The sequence below is a fragment of the Elephantulus edwardii genome, unplaced genomic scaffold (assembly GCF_000299155.1).
Source record: "Elephantulus edwardii isolate Elephantulus edwardi_28Jun2011 unplaced genomic scaffold, EleEdw1.0 scaffold00004, whole genome shotgun sequence".
In the NCBI taxonomy this organism is placed as follows: domain Eukaryota; kingdom Metazoa; phylum Chordata; class Mammalia; order Macroscelidea; family Macroscelididae; genus Elephantulus; species Elephantulus edwardii.
The window spans coordinates 35,820,939-35,833,693 of NW_006399754.1; the positions used below are offsets into that span (position 1 = coordinate 35,820,939).

At 54.5% G+C, this 12,755-nt stretch overlaps 1 protein-coding gene across 1 annotated transcript in view; it reads left to right on the plus strand.

Moving 5' to 3' along the window:
• BRCA2 (breast cancer 2, early onset) overlaps nt 1-9,889 on the plus strand; it is a 74,971-nt gene extending 65,082 nt beyond the window's left edge. The window contains exons 22-27 of the mRNA XM_006879635.1: nt 2,176-2,374; nt 3,064-3,227; nt 3,317-3,455; nt 6,736-6,977; nt 8,446-8,592; nt 9,419-9,889. Of these exons, the coding sequence (XP_006879697.1) occupies nt 2,176-2,374; nt 3,064-3,227; nt 3,317-3,455; nt 6,736-6,977; nt 8,446-8,592; nt 9,419-9,889 (1,362 nt within the window). The remainder of the gene's footprint in view (nt 1-2,175; nt 2,375-3,063; nt 3,228-3,316; nt 3,456-6,735; nt 6,978-8,445; nt 8,593-9,418) is intronic.
• Nucleotides 9,890-12,755: the final 2,866 nt, after the last annotated feature.

Consider the following 12,755-nt stretch of genomic DNA (forward strand, 5'->3'; position numbering starts at 1 on the left):
AGTCACCTACAACACATAGTGACTCATTCTGTGCACAGTAGCTCTGAACCCTGCTCTGTCCAGGACTAATCTGTCTCTGACACACTCCACCCTCATCTCCCCCATTACTGTGTCAGTACTTCTCCTCCAGGATCTTCCTTTCCTGTGCTGTTTCTCTACCCTTCTAAGCATGATGTCCTCTCTAGGACTGGTCTCTCCTGGAAATATGTCCAAAGTTTGTGAGACGAAGCTTCAAAAACCCTTACCTCCAAGGAGCGACTTGATTTCACCCTCTCTAGGACAAACCTGCCTGACTTCTTGGCAGGCCATGGTATGTTCAGTACTCTTTTCCAGCACCACAACTGCAAGGCACCAGTTAATTCTTTTGTCATCCTTAGTCATTGTCCAGCTCTCTGACACATATCAGGTAACAGTGAAGACCATGGCCTGGATCAGGCGCACCTTAGTCTCTAGACAGACATCGTTGCTCTTTAACATTCTGGAGAGGTCCCTTACAGCAGATTTCCTAATGCATTTTGTCTTTTGAGTTCCTGACTGCTGGTGCCAAGAGTGTTGATTGTGGAACTAAGCAAGCTGATGCTCTTAACAATCTCAGTCTTCATCTACCATGATGCTGCCAATTGGCCCAGTGGTGAGAATCTTTGTTTTCTTGATGTTGAGCTTCAATCCATATTGAAGACTACAGTCCTGGACCTTCTGCAGCAAATGCTTCAGGTCCTCCTCAGTTTCAGCAAGCAGGGTTGTGTCATCTGCATAACACAGATTGTTGATGAGTCTTCCTCCAATCCTGATGCCCCATTCCTCCTCATAAAGCCCAGCCTCCAGAATGACCTGTTCTGCATATAGGTTGAAAAGGTTTGGAGACAGGATGCATCCCTGATGCACTCCTTTCCTGACTTTGAACCATGAAGTGTTTTCCTTGTTCTGTTCTGAGGACTGCTTCCTGGTCCTAGTGCAGGTTTTGCATGAGCACAGTCAGGTGTTCTGGGGTTCCCATTCTCCTCAAGGTTAGCCACAATTTGTTGCACAGTCCTCTGGTACTCCCTGGTTTCTGCCAGGATCCATCTGACATTGGTAATGATGTCCCTAGCATCATGGCCTCTTCTAAACCCAACTTGTATTTATGGTAGTTTTCTCTGTCAGTGTACTGTTCTGATCATATTTGGATGATCTTCAGCAGAATTCTTGTGTGTGCTATTAGTGGTATTCAATAATTTCCACACTCTGTCAGGTCACCTTTCTTTGGAAAGGGAATAAATATGGATCTCCTCCAGTCAGCCAACTGGTTGTCTTCCAGATTGGTTACTAGTAGTAGAACATAGTGTCATACAATTAGATATTCTGCCACCTAAAAGGAATTTTTAGACACTTAAGTGTCTAAAATAATTAATCAGATTCTAGAATTAGTTTGTTCAGTAGAAGAGGGGAAATATTAGGAAAGCACTTGGTTCCGTAATTTCATTTACTTGATAACTTAATCTTAACATGATAACTTTAACTTTCTTAAAAACTGAGAACTATAAAGAAACAGGGCTTAAGAAGGGAAACACGGCTTAGAAGTCAAGAGTCATGGTGGTGCAGTAGATAGAAACTTGACCGCCACCTGAAAAGTGAGCGAGTGGAACGCCTCCCCTCTCCGGAGAGGAGCAGTGTGGTGGTCACTTCCACAGATGGCGGCCTTGACCACCAGTGGTGGTTCTCCTCTGTCCTGTGGGGCACCTCTGAGGTGGACTCAGCGTGTTAACAGTGGGTTTGATGGGCCTGCTGGCCCTAGAAAGCTTGTCCAGTGACTTCCTCGCTCACGTCACACCCAGCTCGTGTCGACCCTCCACCAGATGTGGAGCAGATTGCCCGTGGTTCTCCCAAGGAGACCCGGTGGGTTCGAACCACCAGAGAGGCTCTGCCATTGAAGTAGCTGCACAGTTGCCTACAGACTGCACCCCTAGCGCCCCTCACAAGGACATGTGAGGTTACGGGGTGTGAGAGAAGGTGTGTAGCCCAATGGTAGCTGTGTGGGCTGTTGAGGTTGACATTGGAGAGACCGCTGAGCACGCCCTGCACTGGGTGCAGGTTCTCTCTTCTTTTGTCCTCATTTCATGAGTCCGCTCACGGGACTTGTTTGGTGTTGTTTGCTTTTACCGGCATCATCCACCATGGGCTCTGACGTGGCCCCAGAGCTGCCTCAGTGAGGAGCAGCTGCGGGCCCTGGACCTTCACCGGCAGAGGCTGCAGGAGCGCAAACAGGCGCAGATCCAGCAGGAATTCCGGAAGGCCGTGGAGGCCGCACAGCATGGGTCCCCGGCCTTGTCCCGGGACGTCACGGCCGTGTGGAGGCTGCGCCTTGTTGACTACAGGAAAAAGGACGGCGGCTCAGGTCAGTGCGGACGGCTTGGTTTCTGCCACTTCTGTCCTCTTCCTTGTGGGTAAAACAGCTTCAGAAGCTGGACATAGTTAACGTCAGCAGGTATCAGAAGTGCAGAGTCAGCCACCTGGGACCACCAGACGCACTGCCATCGGGTCGTCCTGCCTCCTGCAGAGCCTGCCTCGGCTTCCAAGGCTTAAATCTTTATCCTGAGAAGCAGCTGGTGGACTGGGACCGCCAGCCTTTCCGTTAGCAGCCGACCCGCCGTACCACTGCTGCTGTTCTTGTGTGTGCTTTCCCGTCGGACTGACTCGTAACTGAGCCTCCAGCAGGTTTGCAGAGGCGGTAAATCGCAGGAGAGGGAATAGCTCTTCCTCCCCACCCCCCACCCCCGCGTCTGAACTGCATGCCTTTGAGATTGCAGTGCAGCTCCTTACCGCCAGGCTACAGAGCTCCCCACTACACCACTGGTTGGTGTTGTGTACTGTCGAGTCAGGACCTACCCGCATTTCCGGAGGCAGGATGTCAAATAGGAGACTGCCCATCTTCCTTCCACGGAGCAGCTGGAAGATTCAAACCATGTACCTGTGTGTTGGCAGTGCAGCTCCTTACCCCTAGCCATCAGAGCTCCCTAGGAGGCCTTTACTTAATGCTTATCAGGTCTTCGTTGTCTGATTTGCTTTTCCCTCTGTCTTTAACAGTTATGTTGAGTATCTGGCGTCCCTCATCAGATCTTTTCTCCCTGTTAACGGAGGGAAAGAGATTCAGAATCTACCATCTTGCAACATCAAAATCAAAAAGTCAATCTGAGAGAACTGGCATACAGCTCACAACCACAAAGAAAACGCGGTACCAGCACCTGCCGGTAAGTGTGTGTCAGACACTGTGCTCTGAAGAGAAGCTGATCTGTTCAGAGTCCACAGTGACGGAGATGCTTGGTTCTTTCCCTTGCAGGCTTCAGACGAAATCCTGCTCCAGGTTTACCAGCCAAGGGAACTCCTCCTTTTCAACAAGTTATTAGACCCCGACTTCTGCCCCCCTTGCCGTGAGGTGGACCTGCTGGGCTTTGTCATTGCTGTTGTGACAAGAAGAGGTAATGAGCAGTGTATCTTGTAACTCTGCCCACTCTCTGCAGCACCGTGCCTTCCCCGGGCTGAGTTAGGTGTTCTTGGATGTGCACAGTTTAAATCACACATGAGCTCAGTGCCACGTAGTCATGACACGGAGGCTGAGACCCCCCCCAGCACCAGTCCAGGACTAGAGGGTCGGGAGTGACCGCTTCACTGGCTGCAGCCCAGATCCTGATAGGCCTCAGATCGGTGGGTGGCCACCAGAGTTATTCGGACTCTGAGTCCTTCCCTGTGCTCTGTCCTCCTTCAGAACCTTGTCTTCGGGCCTGCTGGTGGGTTTGCTGCTGTGTCGGTGTTATTCTCTCAGGCGTCTTGGGCACTTGGAGGAGTTGCTCCACACCATCCCTGCTGTCTATAGGGTGTGTTTATACAGAGAAGGTATAGTGCATAAACCTGTCACATTGCTGACCACAAGGTTAGCAGTTCAAATCCCCTACTGCCCTGTGGAGAAAGCTGGACAATCTCCTGTAAAGCTTTGATGTCTGATAGCCCGACAGAGTCCCTGTGAGTGGGTTGGACTAATTGTATAGAGGCAGCCATTGTGATAGAGTCCGTCCCACCCGCACGACCCTGGAGGACAGGGGAGACGTGTCCCACAGCATTTCCAAGGCCACCATCTTTACAGAGGGAGCTGTAGTGCCGAGAACCCAGACAGGTGGCCGCTATCCTCCAGCTGCTCTGTGGGAGAAAGGTGGCCAGTCTCCTCTCGTGCGTGTTACGCTGCTGCCCACGCTCTGGAGGGCCAGCTGGGAGTCTCCCGGCTCGGCAGCGCACCACAGCCGTTTTCAGCAGCCGACTGCCGCCTCATTCTCCCGTGGGGCTGCCCTGTGGGCTTGAGTCAGGCACCTTCCAGAGCCGTAAATCTGGAGCAGCCGACCACCTCATCCTCACATCCACACCGCAGTCAGTGCAGCTGCACCTCACCGCTGTGACGGAAACAGTAATACTGTGTCGGCAGTTCTCTGCCAGCCACAGCCTCACCTCAGCCCCCCACTTCCCTGTACTTCTGTGTCCGACAGCTGGGACACAGGCTCACATCTCTGCAGGGCAGCATTCACCCACTCACTCCCTGCACACAGAAAGGCCTTGCACATCCGTATCTTGTGTCTCCACCCTTCCATCCCTTGTCATTGCACACTTCAACTTCACTGCATGTCACTGCTTTCACACCCAACTTTTGTAGAGTCCCTCTGATTTGGAGTCACTTCTCACACTGGGGTCTTGGTGGGGGGGGTATTATGCTTTTGATTTTTCATGTCTCACACAAGTCATACTCATTGGTTTCGGCCACCTGTTGACTTTCCTGTATATGTAGATTTATTTACAATATCAACACCTCTGCTTGTAGAAATACCATCTGACAAAGGTATACATGACCATGGGCAGCTCCTTCACCTGCCCCACCTTGCCTGTCTGCCTGTGTATCCACTTGTCAGCACATGTTGTTACTGGTGCAGAAGTGTGTGTGTACTGCGTTTCCTGCACCACTCCTGGTCTTCCCTTCACTCTGTGACGGGCACACCCCCCACCGTGTATTGTGTCCTGTGACGTGCACATCTCTGGGGCGGCTGGTGTGGCAGAATCAGCAGACGCAGCCTTTGAGTTGGCAGCACAGCTGTGCACTGCGTCACCTTGGCTCCCCACCTGGTGACCATCAGAATGATTAGGACTCTGGCTGTGTCACCTTCCCTCAGCTTTTCCTGCAGGGAGCTTGTCCTTCTGTGACTGACTGACTCACGTCCTCCAGAGCCATCCACGTTGTGTGGTGTTTCTCAGACTTTCCTTTCTTAACGTTGTTGCCTCCTTTTCCACTGTGTGTGCGGGTGTGGATGTCTTCATTAGCTGATGTCCATCCCTGGGCTGTTGTCATGACCACAGGTGTGCATGGACCTAGTCACACTGTGGCTCTTGACTCTTCAGAATGTATAAGTACTGGTGGGATTTCTGGACAGGTGCTGTCGTGGAGGACACACTGCATTTTCTGAAGTGGCTGTGCGCATTGCTGTCACGAATTGGCCCTGTGACGGTCCTGAGCCGCCTGTGCTCACACCAGCACTTCTTGTCTGCCTTGCTGAGCTTTGCTGTTGTTCCTGGGCTCAGATGATCTTCATCGCTTCTTTGGGAGATCCGTGTTTTAAATGCTATACTCTGCTTGGCATTCCCTTCCTACTGGGTTGATCTTGTTGGTCTGTTGGTTTATTTGGGGTTTCTGGGAAGGGCCTGTGACATGACACTGTGGGTCAGAATCAGAGCTGCCCAGGGAGACACAGACAGCACTGCCTCCAGCCTGGCCTCCTGGCCTCAGTCTCCCCTCGCCTCCCCCACCCCGCCCCTTTACCCTGGGTTCCTGGGGGGCTGTACTGCTGACCCAGAGGTGGCACGTCTGACAGTTCAAATCCACCAGCTGCTCAGGAGACAGGTGGAAAATCTCAAACCCCATTGACTTCCAGCCTAGAAAACCCACTGGAGGGTCAGCTGTGCCTCAGATCTGACTCGATGGCAGTGAGTTTTGAGTTTCTCACTTAATGTTGTTGTGTACCGTCGTTGAGTCGCTTGCACTTAGTGTCCTACCTTGAAGACTGCATCGTCAGCTCCCGCCCTAACTCCTCTTGTTAGTTCTCCGCATGGCATGTGACGTCCTAGGGGAGGGACCAGCGTTCCCCTAGCCCTGCTACAGTGGGCGCCCTTCGTCCTGGCCGTCTGACTGCAGATACCAGCAAGCGACAAGTCTCATCTGGGGTGTGCTCAGGAACCTCTCATATGCACTGCAGTGCCACAGAGGTGGAGAAGGCCCTGTCTGGGCTGTGGGTTAAGTGCTAGACTGCTAACAGAAAAGTCAGTGGTTCAAACCCACCCCCTGATCCTCAAGAGAAGAAAGAGGCAGCCTGCTAGTTCAAAGCTTGACAGCCTTGGAAGCCGTGCTGGGCACGTCTACTCTGTCTGCCCGTGCCCGCTGTGAGCTGGACTGCCTGCACAGAGCTGGGTCCCCAGAGCGGAGGACTGGAAGGAGGTTCCTCAGCCTGAAGGTGCAGCGTCTGGTAGTTTTGTTAGTCTGTTGGCAGGTTTTTCTGCGGCGCTGGCACGTCCCTCCCGTGCCCTCCGTGAGGGAGCAGCAGGCGCGTTTTAACGTCGCCCTGACCCAGCTCAGCAGGCACCTGGCGGGTCACCGGCCTTTCTAAGCAGTCGAGCACGTATGTAGCAAAGCCATTTTCTTTGTGTTTGTTTCCTCCTTTGCCCATCCAGGCCTTGCTCCCTTGGTCTATTTGTCAGATGAGTGCCACCATTTGCTGGCAATAAAGTTCTGGACAGACCTGAACGAAGATGTCGTTAAGCCTCCTGCGTTAATCGCCGCCAGCAACCTGCAGTGGCTGCCGCAGGCCAGCCCCGGAATTCCCACCCTGTTTGCCAGAGAGTCCACTGTGGTTTCCGCCAGCCCCAAGGAGCCCCGCTTCCAGGAGGCGGCCAGCAGGCTGAGGGCCGTGGAGGTGAGGCAGTGTCCACTCCAGTGCACACCTTCGCCATTTCCCTGTTGGACGCTCAGATATTAAGGAGGTGCCGTTATGAGAATTGGGGCACTGACGTAATCTGCAGCATCTGGTCTTAGTCACAGCTTTTTAAAGCTAAGGAAACTGGAGAGATGTGAGGAGGGCTGTGGTGGGGGCTGGTGGGGAGGCGTTGTGAGCGGGAGGCCGTGAAAGCTGGAGGGCCTGCAGGGAGTGGGGGCTGCTGGGGTGTGTGCGAGGGCCTGAGGGCTCGGGGTGCCTGACATGCACAAGGAGCGGCAGAGCTGGTCGACAGCCTGGAGGTGGAGGGGAAGGTGTGTGTGACCTCTGCCAGCCAACAGTGTGATGAGTTCACACCTTGGTGGGTGAAGTTCCCATTGAAATTCTGCCTGGCACTTTGCACCTTGTATTGTTAGGCTTGGATTTGAAACCTCAACAGGACGTAGCTCCTTCTCCCGAGCACACAGGCACAGTCCACTGAATACACATCAGTCTATTCCACGTGGCCCACGCCTTCTGCTGCCATATCGCCTCTCACCCCCGTGGCCCAGTGGATTATGCATCAGGCTGGTAACTGACGTCAGCGGTTCCGATCCATCAACATCCAGGAGGAAGAGGACGCTGTCTGCTTCTGTAGGGACTCTGTGGGGCGGTTCTACGCTTTGACCAAGTAAAGACAGTGCCTTCAGATCCACCTGAAGCCCCGATCCAGTGAGCGGCAGCGCCCGCTTCCTGGATGTGGGGGTTCACAGTTCCTTCATGGCCAAGGGGCTTACTGGTCACACCAGGGTTTTCTTGGAGGCCCTTGAAGCCATCTCCACGATCGAACGCATGTGGGGTAGGAGAAGCAGTCAACTCTTTTTCTACTTAGAGACAGTTCTAGAAGGAGCCCATCTGTGACCTGAAATGTCAGTGGTGCCCACTCAGCTCAGCTGTGCAGGAGGAGCCTGGCTCTCTGCTTCCGTAAAGACGCTGGCCTGGGAAAGCCTGTGGACAGCTCCACCTGGAATCCGCTCGGGACGCTGAGCTTAGGGGTTCCCAGGAATGGAGCCCCAGGCTCCTGGCTCCACATGGCACCTCGCCGTTTCAGCTGCAGGAAGGGGGTCTTACGTCCCTGCCCTTCGCACGCAGTGTGTCCTGCTCCCTCCAGTAACTTTAACCAAAACTCTGACCGGCAGGAGGACAGACTGGGCCTCCCGCATAGGGTTTGCGGGGCAGCTGGCCTCACCGAGCGCCCCACCATGCCTGGTGGGCCCCATCTAAGGACCTCAGGAACCTCGCCACTGAGCCACAGGGCACCTGCCTGGGACTTTAGTTCCCGTAAATCACAGGTGTTGGTCTACTCACTCTACCTTCCCCCCTCTGGTTTTAATGTAAACATTTTCTGGAAGCATGCACACGGGGATTTTTGGTTTGCAAAACAGCTCTCTCAATTTTTTTCCTTCCTCAGAACTTTGAGCTGTTCTTCAGTGAGGCAGAAAAGAAGCTAATGCTCCTCCTCCGTCCCGGTAATTCCACGGGGTCCACCCCAACTAGACAGCGCCCCTCCGAGCTGGATGCTGGCCCAGCCACCCCGGGGGCAGAGCACAAGGTTGTGGTGAGTCCGTGTGACCTCCAGAGTCGTGGGTCTCTCGTGTCTGAGGGCGTATGTTGTATCCCGATGTGTCCCAGCCAGCATGGAAATGCCCTAGAAAGTCTCCTTGGCCCAGTGTGGCTCCCATCAGGGACCATGTCCCCTCTCCTAGCAGGCACGGTCTGCCCGCTGCCCGCAGGTCTGAGGAGCAGGTGTTTCTGAGGTAGGAGTGTGAGCACCTGCGTGTGTAACCCGTCTCCTTTCACCACGTGGCCTGTTCTAATTAATAGTTTCTAAGCACACGTTACCCTTAAACCACGTGCGCCGCACTGACTGGTAATTACTTCAGCAGGAGCTCATGTTCGCGGTCTTAGCTGGTGTCGCCCTCCTGACGATCCGTGTGGAGACTGCTGGGGGGCAGGAGGGTCGCAGTGGCCTCGGGGAGCAGAAGCAGAGCTCGAGGGGCCTAAAGGGGGTTTAAATGTTTGTTTAACCTCTTGATAAAAGACAGTAGTATAAAGCATACATAGGGGGTCCCTTGCCTGTTCCCCCACCTGATGGGGGGTGTCCCCTCCCGGCTCCCCCGCCCTCCGATCTTGGGTTTTGCTTCGTGGTCTTCCTCCTGCTTTTCCTGAGCTCTTGTCTTCACACCCTGCAGTGCTGGACGGTGTCCCTGCGGGCGAGGAGTGTGTGCCTCACCAGCCTGTGTGTGGCAGTTACGTCGTGAACGTGTTTATTGGAGAGCTGCTTGGCGATGTTTTCTGTGTTTTCTTGTAGTTCTAATGGGCAGCTTCTTACTTTTTATGAGCCGTCTTTTTCCTAATCATGAGCTTGTCTTCTCTCTTTGTAGCCAAAAAGGAAGTCTCTTCCCGCACCAGCGTCAGCCCAGAAGACATGGCGATCTGGCTGTCAGGTCGAGAAGGGGCCCGAGGACCAGAGGACCCTCCAGAAGATGCGTGCCCTGGACCTCCTGAGCCGCGTGCCGCTCCCTCCCCCGGTCAGCCCCGGCCACACCTTTGTGTCTCTGGCAGCACAGAAGGCGTTTCAGCCCCCTCGGAGCTGCGGCCCCCAAGGCGGGACACCTGGGAAGGGCAGAGGCCCAGTCCCCCCGCCTGTGCCGCCACTCGGAGCGGTCAGTGAGGCTTCTCCTCTGGGCGCTGACTCAGTAGCAGACGAGGAGCTCGCTCTGCTCAACACCCAGGGCCTCGCGTCTGCTTCAGGAGAGCTGCCCCTCAGGTCTGCCCCCGATCCCGCTGGGACCAGGCCTGTGAGGTCCAGAGAAGCCCTCAGAGGGCACCGGAACCCCCCACATCTGAGCTGAGGGCACGAGGGCGGTTTTAGAGGCAGCAGCCCCCGAGATGACAGAAACGGGTGGCTCCTCATGGCCCCGGGCTGTGGGACCGGCAGTGCAGCGTGCACATCAGTATTTAAGAAAATGAGCTCAGAGCCTATCGATGACCAGGAAGGCCCTCGCCTGCCTCGGTGCTGACATCCTTTCATGTTGGCTTTGTCTTAAAACCCACCTTGTAAAATGTGTTCACTGACTGAGACATCTTAAATCCATGCAACTGGATCTGACCACTCCGAGTATTCTTTTAAAGACGGAAGCATGCTCTTGGGCTGCGTCACAGGAGGGACCTGGCTTTGCGGCCCCGGGATGCCAGCTGGCCAAGCCCTGCAGTTGGAGCCTCCGGCACACCAGGGACTTCTCCCGTCAGGCGTGTGCCCGCTGGCGTCCTGTGCAGCGGCCGACGGGAGATGCCCAGGTGACACTTGTTCTGACCACAGAAGTCGGGTCCTCCGTGCTGTCCCTTTGATTCCATAGTGCTTTCCGAAATCCCTGATCCCATGGTGGTCAGCACTTGGTCAGGAGTGGCCGCCTTGCTGTTCATTTCCTCCCCCTCCATGAAGTTGTCCTGTGGACGGCATCGTAGGGCTTCTCTGCCTGGTAACCTTGTCTCCACGCAGCCCCTAGGAGGAATTCCCTTTTCACCACCATTCCTCTGACCACCCAGACAAAGGATAGCTGACGTCCATCAGGGATGATCCGCTCCTTCTTTTCTGGTGCTCTCAGGAGAGAAGCGGCCAGAAGCACGGATCAGAACTTAGATCAGGTCTTTCCAGGTCTGAAATGTATGTGCAATAGCACATTTTCTACCTATTTATAAATACCTTTCAAAGCCGAGAATAAATGCTTTTTAAAAATAATTGATGCCCTTCCATAAATTATTAATGGGATCCATGAATTTTCTCTAAAAACCATTGAGGGAGCCCTGGGGGCGCAGTGGAAGCGCTCAGCCACTAACTGAAGGGGCTACAGTCCCTCCCCAGCGCTGCTCCACGCAGAGGCCTGGCACGCCCTGCTGAAACCATCACAGCTTGGAAACCCCTCAGCGCCATCCTCTGTCACGGGGTCCCCAGGAGTCGGACTTCTTTGAGGGTGATAGGTGTTCGGTGGGGTGACAGTTGAGCTGAACACAGACTAGGAGCTCAAGGCCACAGGACAGTGTCCTGGCAGTGAGCTCCCCAAAAGATGTGTCATTAGTACGCTTGTAATAAAGTGTACTTGAAATTCCTTTAAAAAGATGGGGCATTACTAGGTGCTATTCAAGGATTTATTACCACATGCTATTCAGGTGGCCTAGTGGCAAAGAACTGCAGTGCCCAATGCAAAGGTACATGGTTCGGGTCCAGCAGCTGCTCTGTGGAAGAGAGATGGGCAGTCTCCCAGGCAGTTTCAGCTTCTGAACACCTGCTGGAGTGTCAGCTGCGGCTGGTTCCAACGTCCCCACAGAGTTGAGGTTACAGACCTACATGTACAGACTGGGCTCCGGAGGCTCCGCCGTAAGGAGGTGCACTGCCCCACACAGGCACGCAGTTCACGTCCACGGCGGGGGCGTTAAGTGAGGCCCCCCCTCGGCATCCAGCCCCTAGGAGCCGGCGTGGGTCCACTCTGACTTCCAGGCATCACCTGTGGTCTCGCTGATGAAGGTCGGCACCCGCCTCTGTCCAGTCGAGGAAGTGCTTTGGGCCCCAGAGGACCAGGTCTTCGAGGACCCATTTCCATGCAGTTGACATACTTTTTGCACATGGTTGACCACCCCTTCTGTGACCAAATTACTTTCTTTGGCTTTCCCATTGATGCCACTTCCTGTGACGATGTAGAGGATGTTGTCCAAGGTAACAGACTAGTTACGTGGGCCACACACATCCCAAGGGGAGCCCATGGGCCAGGCCCGCTGCCTCCCATCCAGGCTGCTGTCACATCCTCTCCAGGTGGCAGTGCCGGGGTGCCCACCAGGTACAACAACTGGGTTGCCCACTTCCCATAGGACCCGAGAGGCTTAACATGACAAATCTGTAAAACATTGTACCGTATACAATTTTTAATGACCATAAAGGCACCATTATGTGCGACACTGATAATAATCCTCCACGAGACGTGGGAAATGGTGGGCCGAGAGGGAGGGCAGCACCCACCGCACGTGGCCCTTCGTGGCCCGTCACCACAGCCGATCCAACCCCACGCGGCCCAAATTGAACTTGGGTCATAAATTCTCTTTCCATATCAGAGGGACATTCCAGACCCGGGCTGAAACTCCGCTGTCCTCAAGAATGCCACGCAAAACGGCCATGCTCTCAGAGTGGCCACGGCTGCCCACTGACCTGGTGGTTCAGATCCTCCGGGAGGTGCCTCGGAAGAGAGGTCTGGCAGTGCACTTAAGAAAACCAGCTGCTGGCATGCAGCTCCGCTCCACCATCCAGGGGCTGCCATGCGTCACAGCCAGCCTGACCGCCCCAGAGAGTCACGTCTTGCTCAGCGCCTGTTCCCACAGGCCAGCACGGAGGCCACCAGACAGCAGTCACAATTACCGACATCACTTTAAAAGATCACTTTATTATTCCTTTCAAAAATCAGCATTTTATAAAAGGGCTTTGCTGCACTAAAGGGAGAAGTCACTGTGGAGACTAAGGTGCACCTGACTCAGACCACGGCGTTTCCACGCCTCGTGTGCGCTGTGGAAGCTGGACCGTGGGTGAGGGAAGCAGGAGGAGCTGAAGCCTCTGAACTGGTGTTGACGCAGGATCTCAATCCCACAGACAGCCAAGAGGACAAGCAGTGTCTCAGCAGAAGCCCAGCCAGGGTGGCCCTTCGAGGGAGGACGGGGAACATGCTGACAAGGTCA